This window comes from Petaurus breviceps, unplaced genomic scaffold, assembly GCF_028583685.1.
Source record: "Petaurus breviceps papuanus isolate PSGF00001 unplaced genomic scaffold, PetGlider_PUasm1.0 63, whole genome shotgun sequence".
Classification (NCBI taxonomy): Eukaryota; Metazoa; Chordata; class Mammalia; order Diprotodontia; family Petauridae; genus Petaurus; species Petaurus breviceps.
In genome coordinates, this window is record NW_027186418.1 from 1385795 (window position 1) to 1400106 (window position 14312).

General features: G+C 42.1%; 1 protein-coding gene across 3 annotated transcripts; it reads left to right on the forward strand.

The window, feature by feature from the left end:
* The first annotated feature begins 1036 nt into the window (after positions 1–1036).
* Positions 1037–9622, forward strand: LOC138173624 (solute carrier family 25 member 47-like). Of its 3 annotated transcripts, XM_069103671.1 has the most exons (4): positions 1037–1187; positions 3241–3423; positions 7389–7668; positions 9236–9622. In XM_069103671.1, the coding sequence occupies exons 2-4, from the start codon at positions 3382–3384 to the stop codon at positions 9514–9516; spliced, it is 603 nt and encodes a 200-aa protein (XP_068959772.1). In that variant the 5' UTR covers positions 1037–1187; positions 3241–3381; the 3' UTR covers positions 9517–9622. The 3 variants fall into 3 exon arrangements, with proteins under 3 accessions (XP_068959772.1, XP_068959771.1, XP_068959770.1); XM_069103670.1 differs by lacking the exons at positions 1037–1187; positions 3241–3423 and adding an exon at positions 6724–6977; XM_069103669.1 differs by lacking the exons at positions 1037–1187; positions 3241–3423 and adding an exon at positions 6724–6804.
* Positions 9623–14312: the final 4690 nt, after the last annotated feature.

The window sequence follows — 14312 nt, forward strand, 5'->3', positions numbered from 1 at the left end:
TTTTGACAATCTAAACCACCCTAAACCAATTTATAAAATTATAGAATCTCAGCTAGATGGGCCTTCAGAATGTCAGAGGGTTCACTTGCCCCTCACTCTTTTCCCTCTCCCCAAGAGTCATTCATTCAGTCTCGACTTGAGCATTTCCAGCAATTGGAAGGTTTATTATTGTGATTATTGTGGGTTCTTCCTTCTATTGAACTGAAGTCAACCTTCTTGTAATTTTTATTCATTGTCCCTAGCTATGACTTCTTGAAATAATCAGGATCAGTCCATTCTCTTTCCTACTTTGTCTTTCACATAGTTGAAGACAGTATAAGTCAACATTTCTCTAGGCTAAACACAGGATTATAGACTTAGAGCTGGAAGGGACCTTAGAGGTCATTCAGCCCAAGTCTCTTATTTGACAAATGAGGAAACTGAGGCCCAGATCAGGTAAGTGATAAGCCCAGGGTGGAATTTAAACCTAGGTCTTCCCGACTGTCCAGAGCTCTATCGGCAGTCCTGCCTCCATCTCCAGTTCTGTCAACCAGTGCTAAGAAGACATGGTTTCCTGTCCCCTCACAGAGGTGGCTGCCCTCTGGACATGTTCTGTTTTGATAATGTCATCAATTAAATGTATCACTCAGATCTACATATAATATACCAGATCTGGCTGGGAACAGTGAAAATTTCTAACCTTTGAAAATTACTTTCTCAGAAGTTAGAATTGAAAACATAATAAAATTGAATTGAAGAAGTACTATTTCTTTCACACCCCCTATTTGTGGGTTACAATAACACTCATCATAATGACAGCTAGCATTTTATAGTCCTTAATGATTTTCAAAGCACTTTACGTATGTTATCTCATTTTATCTAGTTGATGAAATGTCGTTTCACTATCCAGAACTTCTAGGCTTTTCCATGATGCTCTCCTCACATTCTTGCCTTTCTTCTATCCTAAAATCTCTGGCAGCTCTATAATTCCCTTACCCTCTATGCTTCTTCTCCTGATTTCACTGATTTAGAAACAGAACTTACAGAGTACCATGGGGTGGCCCCTCAAGTTCCGAGAATCCTTGTATTTGCTTCCTTGGGTCTGGCTGAGCTCTAAATCATTTCCTTCTTTACAGGTCAGAATCCAAACTGAAAAGAAGTATACCAGCATCTGGAACTGTATTAGAGAACTATACAAAGCAGAAAAGGTAAGTCTATGCCCGTGCTTAGTGTAAACATTTCATTTAGGAGTTTGTTTCAGACAGAGGGCAAACATCAGTATCATTTGAGAAGGATGCTGTTCTAACCTCCTCCATCTCTTGACCAAAGGGTAGTTAGCCAAGCTCATTTTAAAATTCAAATGAATTAGGTTTGGATGGGAAAGCATTGAAGACAAGATTTTTCCTTCTGAGATGAATAATAATAGCAGTGACAGTGAGATGGTTCAGTGGACAGAGTACTGGACCTGGTGTCAGGAAGACCTGGGTTCAAATCCAACCTCAGACACTTACTAGCTGTGTCCCTGGCCAATACTTAACCTCTATCTGTCTTAATCCACTGGAGAAGGAAATAACAAACCACTCTAGAATCTTTTCCAAAAAAAACCCCAAGGGGGACGGCTAGGTGGCACAGTGAATAGAGCACTGGCCCTGGAGTCAGGAGGACCTGAGTTCAAATTAGGCCTCAGACACTTAACACAAAAACCAGCCTTGTGTCCTTGGGCAAGTCACTTAACCCCAATTGCCCTTCAAAAAAAAAAAAAGAAAACCCCAAGGACAGTATTGGCATGTAATAATCCGTGGGGTCACAAAGAGTTGGATGTGACTAAGCAACAACAAATTAAATATATTATTCCATGTGATCCTCAGGAGAGCCCTGTATGCCCTTATTCCCATTTTGCAGATGGAGAAACCGAGGCCCAGAGAGCTCAAGGTAAAAAAACCAATAAGTGCCTAAGATGGGATTCAGACTCAGGTGTTCCTGAGTCCAAGCCCAGTACTCTAACCAGTCAGCTGTGCTATCTCTCTAAAACAAATTAATTTCAGAGAGCTGTAGAGTTTAGAGCCTTATCCATGACCCCATCCAATGTCTCAATCAAAGGAGCGCTTACTGTCCACAGCATTGCTGACGGAGGCAGCAGGAGGAGTCGTTCACCCTCTACATCAGCAGTTCCACTAATGAGCACTTATTATGTAATGAAGCCTGTATTCTTCCCTTCATTTGGATCACCTGCATTTCTAGAGCACAGACTGTGGTTAAGGCCCAGAGCTGAATGCTATAGGAGGAGCTGTGGATCCTATTGCAAAGTTACTTTTAATCATTCATTCAATAAATATTTACTAAGCACCTACAATGTGACCGGCACTGAGCTAAATACTGGGGATATAGAAAAAGGCAAAAGATATTCCCTGCCCCTAAGGAGTTTATAATTTAATGGGGGATTAATAAGCAAACCAGTAGGGGCGGCCAGGTAGCACAGTGAGTAAGAGCACCGGCTCCAGTGTTGGGACGACCTGGAGATCGGTTCCCGGGCTCAGACACTCAGCACCACACCCAGAAATAACTGTCCGTGTAACCTTGAGCAAGTTACTTAACCTCGATTGCTTAAAAAAAAAAAATAAGCAAACCAGCTTTCTCCCCTGGAAGTTCGCTGTGCCAACAAAATCAGAGGTCCAGTCCCTGTCCCTACAGTAATAACTCTCAGGCTCTTTGTACCACACTCCAGCTTTGTCTTCCATTATTCCTTCTATTGAGTTATCTCATGAAGCACTTACTGTGTGCTGGGGCCTTGTGCTAGGCTAACCTGTGGAGGAGGCAGGAGAAAGACATTTGGTGCCTGTCCTCAGGAAGTCAGCTATGAGGACACATTGACTCAAAGGAAAACCAGAACAATAAGAAATAGCATGGTATGGTATGGTATCTCCCCCGCTAGATTGTAAGCTCCTTGAGAGTAGGGACTGTCTTCTGTCTCTTTTTGTATCCCCAGTGCTTAGCATAGTGCCTGGTACACCGCAGGTGCTTAACAAATGTTTTTATTGATTGATTAATAAGAATAAGAACTGATGTGTCAGGTACAGACATTAAATACTCTTAGAGGTTAGCCAAAGAAAAGGTCCCAGGGGGCTAAGTAAAATCAGAGAAGTCTTCCTGAAAGATTAGAAATTCCAAACCAGAAAGTTAGACTGTGACTGATGCCGTTCTTGTTTCTAATGACCTCTCAATCTCTCTTTTCTTCTCTTTATGCTGGTTTCCTGGCTCCAGCTCTCTGGGTTCTACAGGGGGCTCTCCCTGCCGGTGTGTACAGTATCTCTGGTCTCCTCAGTCTCCTTTGGCACCTACAGGCATTGCCTTTCTCACATCTGCAAGCTCAAGTACGGCAACACAGATGCAAAACCCTCCAAAATGGACATCACCCTTTCAGGATGTGCCTCTGGCATTGTCAGGGTAAGGAAGGACACTACTGACCCTCTGTTCTCAGGAATTCTGGGTAAAGTGGGAGAAATAAATCCATGAAGCTTTAGAGTCCTACAAAAAAGGATCCCACTGGTATTTGTAGCTTCTAGCAAGCAATGAGGTCGTGGGATCGTAGAATGTCAGACTTGGAAAGGGCCTTAGAGAACAGCCTCATTTACTCTTTCATTATACAGGTAAGAAGACTGAGGCTCGGGGAAGGGAAATATGAGGTCCTCCCCTCCCCCCTCCCCACCTCCATTAGTGATAAGGTTAGGATTAGATCATTGACCACTTGCCTGACTCCTGGACTAGTGTTCTACTTTAGGAAGGCACAAATTCTCATAAAGTAAGAGGTAAGAAAATGATTCAGAAGATCTTTTTGGCTGAATTGATACAATCCTGCCAAAAGGTAGGGGGATAGACTTGTTGACCTGAGAGTCAATCATTCAAGAAACATTTACTAAGCATTTACTTTATGAAAGGCCCTAGGATACAGAAATATACAAAAATACTGTCTCTGCCATAAGGATATATCTCATATTCGAATGAGAGAGATACATGTCAACAACTAGGTATACATAAATATACACAGAATAGATAGGGGGCTGGAAAAGGCTCCATATACACAGAATAGATGGGGGGCTGGAAAAGGCTCCTGCAGAAGGTGACATTTGAACTGAGTCTTTAAGGAAGCCAGGGGAGCTGGGGCATTGTGAAGGAGAACATTGCAGGCATGAAGGACAGTTGGCAAAGGTTGGGTTGGGGTTGGAGGGTTGTGTGTGTGTGTGTGTGTGTGTGTGTGTGTGTGTGTGTGTGTGTATCATAAAGTGTGTGGAGGGTGAAGAGTGTGAGAAGACTGGGAAGGCAGAAAGGGGACACATCATGAAGAGCTTTAAATGCCAAATAGAGGAATTTTTATTTTATCCTGCAAATAACATGGAGCTACTTTGGTTTATTGAGGAAGTGGAGTGACATGTTCAGAACTTTAAGAACATCTCTTGGGCAGCTAAATGAAGAATGGAATGAAGTGGGGAGAGACTTGAGATTGGGAGACCAAATAGTAAGCTTTGGCAGTTGTCCAGACTCTACATGTGCTAAGGGACTTTACTAGAGTTATGTGAGTGGAGAAGAGAGAAGACATATGTGAGAGAAGTTGTGAAGGTAAAAACAGGAAAATTTGGGAATTGATTGGGGATTGAGAGTGAGTGAGAGTGAGGGGTTGAGGATGGCACTGAAGTTGCATACCTGGATGATTGGAGAATGGTTGTGCCCTCAACAATAAGAGGGGAGTTCAGAAGAGGGAAAGGACTTTTTGGAGGGGAGGGGAAGATAAGTTCAGTTTTAGACATGTCAAGTTTGAGATTCTTACAAAATATCCAGTCTGATATGCCCAAAAGTCAGCTAGTGTTGTGGAATTGGGACTCAGGAGAGAGACTAGGATGGGACATCTAGATCTGGGAATCACTTGCAAGGAGGTAATAATTCAATCCATGATGTCTGATGAGATTGTCAAGTGAGAGGAAATAGACTGAAAAGAGAAGAGGGCCCAGGACAGAACCTTAGGGAACCCACATAATTATTAAGCATTATATGGATGAAGAGCAAGTCAAGGAGACCAAGGAGGAGCAATTAGATAGATGGGAAGAGAAGCCGGAGAGAGCAGTGTGTCAGAGAAGAAAAGAGAGATCATGCAGAAGAAGAGGGTGATGAACAATGTCATATGCTGCAAAGAGGTCCAGAAGGAAAAGGACTGATGAAAGGACTTGGTAATTAAGAAATCCTTGGTAACTTTCAAGAGAACAGTTTCATTGAACAATAAGATTGGAAAACAGATTGCAGAGGGTTTAAAAGAGTGAAAGGTTCCAGGGTTTAGGGTCCCCTGCCCCAGCTCATCCTATCAGGAAATAAGGAAGGAAGGAAGCAAAAAAAGAAAGGAAGAAAGGAAAGAAAAAGGAAGGAAGGAAAGAAAGGAAGGAAACAAATATCTATTAACCACTTACCTTGTGCCAAGTAATGCTCTAAATGCTTTACAAATTTTATCTTAGGGGCAGCTAGGTGGCACAGTGAATAGAGCACCAGCCCTGGAGTCAGGAGGACCTGAGTTCAAATCCAGCCTCAGACACTTAACACGTACTAGCTGTGTGACCTTGGGCAAGTCACTTAACCCCAATTATGCTGCCCTCCTCCCTCCAAAAGCAAAAAACAAACAAATTTTATTTTATTTGATACTCACAATAGCCCTAGAAGGTGGGTGCTATTATTATTTCCCTTTTGCAATTGAGGAAACTGAGGCAGATGAAGACTAAATGACTTGCCCAGGATCACACAGCTGGTAAGTATCTGAGGCTGGATTTAAACTCAGATCTTCCTCACTCTGGGTGGTGCCTCACTCTGGCTGAAATGCCTGGCCTCTGTAGAACCAAAAAGGCAAGTAAGGGGTTGTGGTATCCTGAACCTCCAATGAGGTATCACATTCCTTCCAGGGTCGTTGTGTGGATAGCGTTTGTAAAGCACTTAGCATTGTACCTGGGGCACAGTAGGAACTTAATAAATGCTTGTTTCCTTCCTTCTCCTTCCCATCCAGTTCAGAGTCTCTTTAATTGAGAAATCTCTCCCTGACTGACAGATTGACTGACAGGTTTCTGAGCTGGCTGCATTAGAGAAGGAGCTTAGCTCTGGTTCACAGGGGAGAGGGCTCACTTCATCACCAAACCAGACAGACATAGCTTTTCTTCTCTTAACTAGTCAGGCAGGTCTCCGGGACAGACCTTGGCCCTTTGCTCTGACCTCACAATAAGACCTTTGCACAGCAGTCCCCATTTCCCTAGAGCTTAAAGTTAAAACAACTTAAAAAACAGATTCATTTTGGTTTTTTTATATTATATTTCTTTCCAAATATATCCTTATCTGTAAAATGAAGCCGTGGGGCTAGATAATCCTTAAGGTCCTTTCCAATGTTGTCTATGATCCTTCATCCACCCAAGGAATAAAAGGTTTTTAATAAATTAGTTTCTTCATGACACCCATGGGAAGTAGAAATTACAAGTATTCTCCCTTTTTTACTAAAGAAAAAACTGAAGGGTCAGAGCGTCCAGTGAATTTGCCCAAGGTTAGGTTAGCTATCTAGATATTAAGAAGCAGGATGTTAACCCAAGTTTTATTGATTTCCAGCCCAGGGCTTTTCATCATTAGCTTGGGCTTCAGGAAGTGACTCCCAGAAGAGGAATTGGGTGTGGTGGAGGAATAGAATGGGGCTATTCACTGTGCTTGCTTTTGGAGTGACCTGCCCATATCAAGGCAGGCCTTGAGCTGAGAGGTTGGAGGTCTTCAGACTGTTCTTGTGCCCTGACCCTGCCTTTAAATATGTCTCTGGTGCGTGGTCTGGGGCAAAGTCAATTAACTTCTCTGAGAATCCTATTGAAAATGGGCATATTATGAGAACATCCATGTGACCGGCAGTGTGGGGAAGATAAGCATTTCTATGATGCTTTTAAAGTTTACAAAATGCTTTCCTCAAAAGCCTTGTGAGACAGAGATTTCAAAAAGTAAATTTATTTTTTTTAGTGAAAAAAATCTGTTTTCTATGCCAATAAATTCCCCTTATTGGGAAAAAGAAAAAAAGGAAAAAAAAAACCCTCTTGTAATGAATATGCTTAATCAAGGAAAACAAATTCCTGCATTGAATAGTTTAAAAAATGTGTGTGTGTGTGTGTGTGTGTGTGAAAGTGTATGTGATTGTGAGATAGGGTTTTTGTGCAAGTATTTTTATTACCATCTTACAGATGAGGAAACTGAGACTAAGAAGTTAAGTGACTTACTCAGGGTTAGTAAACTATTAAGGGTCAGATCTTGGATTTGCACTCAGTTCTCCTCGGACTCCAAGGCCAGCATTCTTCCCACTGTACCCCAATGACACAGCAGTAGTTTTACTCTTAACTTTTCCTTTGATTTCCCAGGTCACACTGACGTCTCCTACGGAAATGGCCAAAATCCGATTGCAGACACAGAAACAGCGTCCCTCGATAACTTCTTCATCTCCCAGTGATCTCCTTCCCCCACCCAAGTACCAAGGTCCCTTGCACTGTCTAAAGACTGTGGCCAAGGAAGAAGGCTTGAGAGGTCTCTATAAGGGCAGCTCGGCACTCATGTTCCGAGATTGCAATTCCTTTGCCACCTATTTCCTCTCCTACTCCATCATCTGTGAATGGCTCACTCCAGCTGGACAGAGTCAGCCAGGTAAGACCAGCACTCATTCGACAAAGACTGACTCTTATGAAATACTAGGCACTGGGCTAGATTCTGGTGACACAAAGATAAGTCATCCCTGCTCTCAAGCAGTTGACCTTGTTGAGAGAATAGTAATAATAGCTAGCATTTACATCTTGCTTTAAGGTTTGCAAAGTGATTGCAAATCTCACCTCATTTTTTCCTCATGACCACAACCCTGGGAAGCAGGTGCTGTTATTAACTTCATTTTACAGGTAAAGAAACTGAGACAGACAGAGGTGAAGTGATTTGCCCAGGGTCATAGGTGTCTGAGTCTGGATTTGAACTCAGGCTTTTCCTGATTCCGATCCTCTATGCCACCCAGCAGTAACCACTAGGCTCAGGAAGGGCTTCAGTTTTGAGGTGGTAACTGAATTGAACCTTGAAGGAGGTGAGAATTTCAGGGGTGGGAGTATGGAGGGAAAGCCTTCCAGGCATGGAGGAGAAGTCACTGTGAAGGCATAGGGCCATAGAACTTACCTAAATAGGTCAGTTTGGATGGAATGTAGAATAATTTAGGGGGATTCTAGGAAATAAATCTGGGAAGGTAGGCATCAGCCAGAGTGTGGAGGGCTTTAAATGCTAGGCTAAAGAACCTGAATTTCATTTTACATACAGTTGGAAACCACTGAATATTTCTGATTGGAGGAGTGTGACATAGTTGACTTTGTGCCTTAGGAAGATTATTTTGGTAATTCTGTGTCAACCATTACTAAACTAGTTCTTAGAAAGACAAACAAAATTAGGCTGCATGTGAATGTTTATTTCTCCTGAAGCTTGCAGAACATGCATTTAGAGATATGCATGGGAGCTCATTGTAGACAGTGTTCCCAAGGATGGACAGACAAAAGAGATCTTATATCTTCAGAGCAATTCCCTTTCACCCTTCCCTCCCTTCCTGGCTCAGGATGTCTATGTTAGCTAAAATGATAGTCTTCATATGTGTTATGGATACATTGTAAATACAATAAGATAGGAGAAGTGTTAAAATGTCAATTGAAATTATAGATCCAGGATATCTGTGTTTCTTCTATCATCAGCATGACATGATATAACATAACATAGCATATGTTCATAAAATACCAAGATAAGAAAAGTCCCATTATTCGAGATAGTGTCTGGTTCAAGGCGCCTTGTCCTTGGTAGTCATAAACAGAAGAATGCTCCTGGTCAGCTTTATCTGGCCTTGTAGTTGCTGACATAGGAAGGGGAATTTTGAGTTCACTCAGAGAGCAAAGTATGACTGTTATGCTAGAATGTGCAAAGCATTATGGTAGATTAAGCTCAGAGTGGGCCAAAAGGTCTCTCCTGATTGGCCAGTCCATGTGTTGGACCTTTCTCAGATCTTGGGGGTTGCAGATGGTTTGGGGTGGGATCTAAAGATGGGAACTGAAGTGGAGAAGGGAAAGACTAGAAAGTGGCAGACCAATTAGAAGGTCATTGTAATCGTCCAGGTGAGGAGGCTTTGACCTAGAGCACTTCCTTTCCCTGTAAAATGACTGTGGTGCTGAGTGCCTTCTCTGTCTCTCCTTTGCAGACATCCTGGGTGTGCTGTTCTCTGGTGGCTGCGCAGGTGTCCTGGCCTGGGCTGTGGCCACTCCCATGGATGTGATCAAGTCTCGTCTTCAGGCTGATGGACTGGGCCAGCAGCGGTACCGAGGATTCATTCACTGTATCACACAAAGTGTGAAGGAAGAAGGAGTGAGGGTCTTGTTTAAAGGACTAGCTCTGAACTGTTGTCGAGCCTTCCCTGTGAACATGGTGGTTTTTGTCTCCTATGAAGCAGTCTTGAAACTTAGCCGGGGTTTCACGACATAACTGGCTTGTTTCACCAATGTGAAGATGGCTCCATCTGTAGAAGCAAACCAAGCTGGGGTTAGAGGCCTGGGATAAAACGGAATTAAATTCCAGACTTTTGGACTCAGGGTTAGAAGTCTCTAGCAGCGATATCTCATTCTAACGCCATTGAATGCTTTGGGGGCTGGAGAATCCAAATTGGGGCCTCTGAAGTGAATCTTCAGGAGTTGAATGGGCAGCTTTCGGTTCCCTGTTTCCTCTTGGGGTCTCAGTACTACTCTTTGCTTAGGTTCTACCTCCCTACCAATGATTGATTCAAAGAGACTAAGTCCAGGCCAGAGTGGACTGTTAGGTCGCAGGTCAAGAAATGAGTTCTCCATGTCTATCTTGGAAGAGGCAGCTCTCTTTCCCCTGTGACTTCAGCTCTGCCCTGTTCATAGGGCCTGCCTACCTCACCCACCTCTTAAAAAGCTTCTGAGAAGGATGCCTGGTTCCTCAGTATGTTCATATTGATAACATGTCTCACTTTCAGATGCTTTTTATAAATGTCGTGAGTGTAACCTTTCAGATGTTTTAAACTACATGTAAATAAAATAAATGTTTTGGAAGACTTTAGTATGTCAGGAAAAGTAAGAATGCCAGAATTGGAGTCAAGATGATCTGAGTTCAAATATTGCCTCAGACACTTACTGTGTGATTCTAAGCAAGTAATTTAGCTTCTCTAAGCCTCAGTTTCCTCATCTGTAAAATGGGGATTAATAATAGTATCTACTGGTTGTGCTATCTCTGGTGGCTTCCCAGAATTGTGAAGACCAACTGTAAAGAGTTTTGCAAACCTTTAAGCATTACATAAGTACTCGCTCTTATCATTATTAGCATCTAATGAATTTTTTTGTAGACCTCAAGGCCAGTATCAGTCATCATGATATCATAGTCAACAAAATTAATGCTCTCTGAGGCTTCATTAATAGTTGTAGAATGTTCAGAACAAAGGAGTAATAGTTCCAATGTCCTCTATCTTGGCTAGATCACAACTGTAGTATTGAATGTAGGTCTGGGAAACTTCATTTGGGAGAGACAAATGTTGCTAAAGGAAGGAGATCAAAATATCAGGGAAGACAGGAAACTGTGCCATACAGGAATTAGTGGAAGGAATAGGGGATGCATAGCTCGAAGAAGAAAAACTAAAGGAGGATGTGCCAGTTGTCTTTGGGATTTGAAGAGATGTCATGTGGTAAGAGATAAAGAAATTGAAGCCTCCGGTTGGCTTGGATAGAGTGCTGGACTTTGAGTCAGAAAGACATGAGTTTGAATCATGACTCAGACACTTACTGAATGTGTGACACTAATGTGGGCAGGTCACTTAATCTCTTTCAATCAACCAATCAATAAGCATTTATTAAGCACCTACAAAATGCCAGGTATTGTGCTAAGTGTTGGCAATGAAAAAAAAGGTAAAAGACAGTCCCTGCCCTCAAGGAGTTTACAATCTAATGGGGAAGCCAACACTCAAACAAATATATACAAAGCAAGCTATATACAGGATAAATAGGACATAACCCAGAGGGAAGGCTCTGGAATTATGAGGAGATGAGGGAAAGCTTTCTGTAAAGGGTGGGGTTTTAATTGGGATTAAAGGAAGCCAGGGAGCTCAGAAGTTGGAACAGAGGAGGAAGAGCAGAGGGACAGGCAGAGAGAGAAAAAAAAATCCAAGAGATGGAGTATCTTGTTTGTCAAATGTCCAGAAGGCCAATGTCACTGATTTGAAGACTATGGGTCAGAGAGTAAACTATCAGGAGACTGGAAAGATAGGAGGGGGTTAGGTTATGAAGGGCTTTGAATGCCAAACAGAGCATTTTCTATTTGATCCTACAGGTAATAGGGAATCACTCGAGTTTTTGAGTAAGGGGCAATGTGATAGGATCTGCTTTTTAGGAAAATGACTTTGATGGCTTTTTAGAGGATGGATTGGAGTGGGGAGAGACTGGAGGCAGGCAGACCCATCAGCAGATTATGGCAATAATCAAGGTGTGGGGTGATAAGGGCCTGCACTAGAGCGGTGGCAATGTCAGAGGAAAGAAGGGGAGGTACTTGAGATCTTGGTAAGGTGAAATCCACAGGCTTTAGCAACAGATTGGATGTGGTAAGGGTGGGATGGTGAGGAATCCAGGATGACTCCGAGGCTGTGAGCCTGGGAGGCTGAGAGGATGGTTTTGCTCTTTACTAGGAAAGGTAGGAGGTAGGAAGAAATTAGGGAAAATGAGTTCTGTTTTGGACATCTGGAGTTTAAGATGTCTACTGGACATCTAGTTTGAAATGTCTGAAAGGCAGTTGGATATGTGAGGTTGGAAGTCATCTTCATAGTGACAATAATTAAGTCCATGGAAGCTGATAAGGTCACCAAGGGAAGCAGGATAGAGGGAGAAGAGAAAAGGGTCCAGGATAGCATCTATGGTTAGAAGGCATGATTTGGAGGAGGATCTGGCAAGGAAGACAGAGAAGGAGCAGTCAGATAGGTATTAGGAAAACCAGGAGAGGTATTCTGAAAACCTAGAGTGAAGAGAGTACACCAGTGTCAAAAGCTACAGAGAGGTCAAAGAAAAAGAAGATTAAGAAAAGGCAGTTGGATTTGGGGACTAAGAGATTATTAGTCACTATGGAATGATAAGATCAGAAACCAGATAGTAAGGGGTTAAAAAGAGAGCAAGAGGAGAGAAAATGGAAGCAGCAATTAAAGACAGCCTTTCTAGGAGTTTAACTACAAAGGGCTGAAGAAATATAGGAGGATAGACAGTGGGGATGGAAGGGTCAAATAAAGATGTGTTTTTTTTTAAGATGGAAAAGATAAAGACTTGTTTATAGATAGTAAGAAATGAACCAGCAGAGAGGGACAGATTGAAAATAAGTAAGAGTGGGGACAACAGAAGGGGAAAGCTGTTGGAGTAGAAGGAATGGAAATGGATCACTTGAATAGAGAGAGGGGTTAGCCTTAGTAGTAGGGAGTATGGCCACTTTATCACGTGAAAGGGGTGAAGCAGGAGATAATGGCAGAAGGCATCTGAGTGAAAGGAGATAAGGAAAAAGGGAAAAGAGGGAGCTCATGGTGATTTTTTTTTTCCTGTAAAATATGAGGCAAGATTCTCTGACCCTCAATTTCCTCATCTGTAAAGTTAAGAAGCTAGACTTGATGGGGTGGCTAGGTGGTGTAGTGAATTGGGCACCAGCCCTGAAGTCAGGAGGACCTGAATTCAGATCTAGACTCAGACACTTAACACTTACTAGCCATGTAACCTTGGGCAAGTCACTTAACCCCAACTGCCCTGCCTTCCTCCCCCTCCAAAGGTTTCTGAGGTTTCTTCTACCTCTAAATCCAAGGATGCTATGTTTTGTTTCACCCCAGAGAGCAAAACAAGGAACAATTGGGTAAAAATGACAGGGAGGCTATTTTTAGCTCCTTAGAAACAAAAACATCTTGGCAATCAGGACTGTCCAATAATACAGATAATATACTGTCCAATAATACCTCTGAGATGGTGATGATGATAATTATTGAAGCTTAGCTAGTGCTTTAAGGATTACAAAGCACTTTCCCTCCACCTCAGAAAAGTAGATACTAAAAGTAGATCTATTTTACTATTTGAGCCTAGGAGATATGACTGACCTAAGATCATCTATCATCATATCTAAGATCATCATCTAATACATATATTATACATATACATAATATATCATATTATATACATAATATACCATATATCTAAGATCATCATCTAATATCTAAGAGCAACTGGAATAATCTGGATTTGAGTCCAAGTATCCTGAATCGAAATTCTTCACTCTTTCTATGACAGCACAACCATGTAGTGAGTTTGCTGCTGCTGGAGGATCTCCCAACAAATTGAGGATGGATAATCACTTTTCAGCACCTTGGAGTAGATTCCTATCTTGAGCAGGACTTGTTGACTGGGTTCCAACCCTGCCATTGATTTTATGACTTTCTCATGGAGTTAATGGGCCTAGAAGCAAAGGAGCCTAGATTGTTCTCAGGAGTATAATCAGCCAACACAAAACCACCTGGTGACTCATTTGACTCCATGTGAGTTTCCTTGCACTCCTGTTTTCCAGAGGGCTAGCTGATCAGTGGAATGAACACTCTGTCCCCCTGTAAAAGAGGCTTCAAATGTCACTCTATTCTAGGACAGTGCACTATCTTCACAGATGACCTATATGGAATCCTATGTTCTCTCTTCCCACAAACCTGTTCCTCCTCTCTTGAGATTAGCATTGACTACGATACAGATACAGCCAGACGAACCCCTTTGACTCTGAGGTCTTATTTCTTGGCAGAGAAATATTGTGGTATGGTGGAAAAAATTTTAGAGTTAGGAGACCTGACTTTGAGTCTCTACCATGAGACTTATTAGCTGTGTGACTCTGGTCAGGTTACCTGCCTTCTCTGAACCTCAGTTTGCTTTTCTGCAAAATGGATATAACAGTTCTTATACTTCTTCTATCACAGAGTTGTGAAAATCACATGAGATAGTGCATACAAAGTTCTGTAGTGGGTCCTAGGAAATATACAAAGTCTGTTTCTGTAACTTATGATTTTTTGGATTTCCTGGATTTGGATTTTTTTTTTGATTTGTTTGGACTTCCTGAAATTTATTATCTATCAGTGCTTTGTCAACTGTCAAGTGTTACAGAAATGGGACTGTTAAAAAAATTGGGAAGAAAGTAGCTGCCTGTTGATGAGGGAAATGCTGCCCAAAATGGGATATAGGAATGCCATGGGACATCATTGTACTGCAAGAACTAAC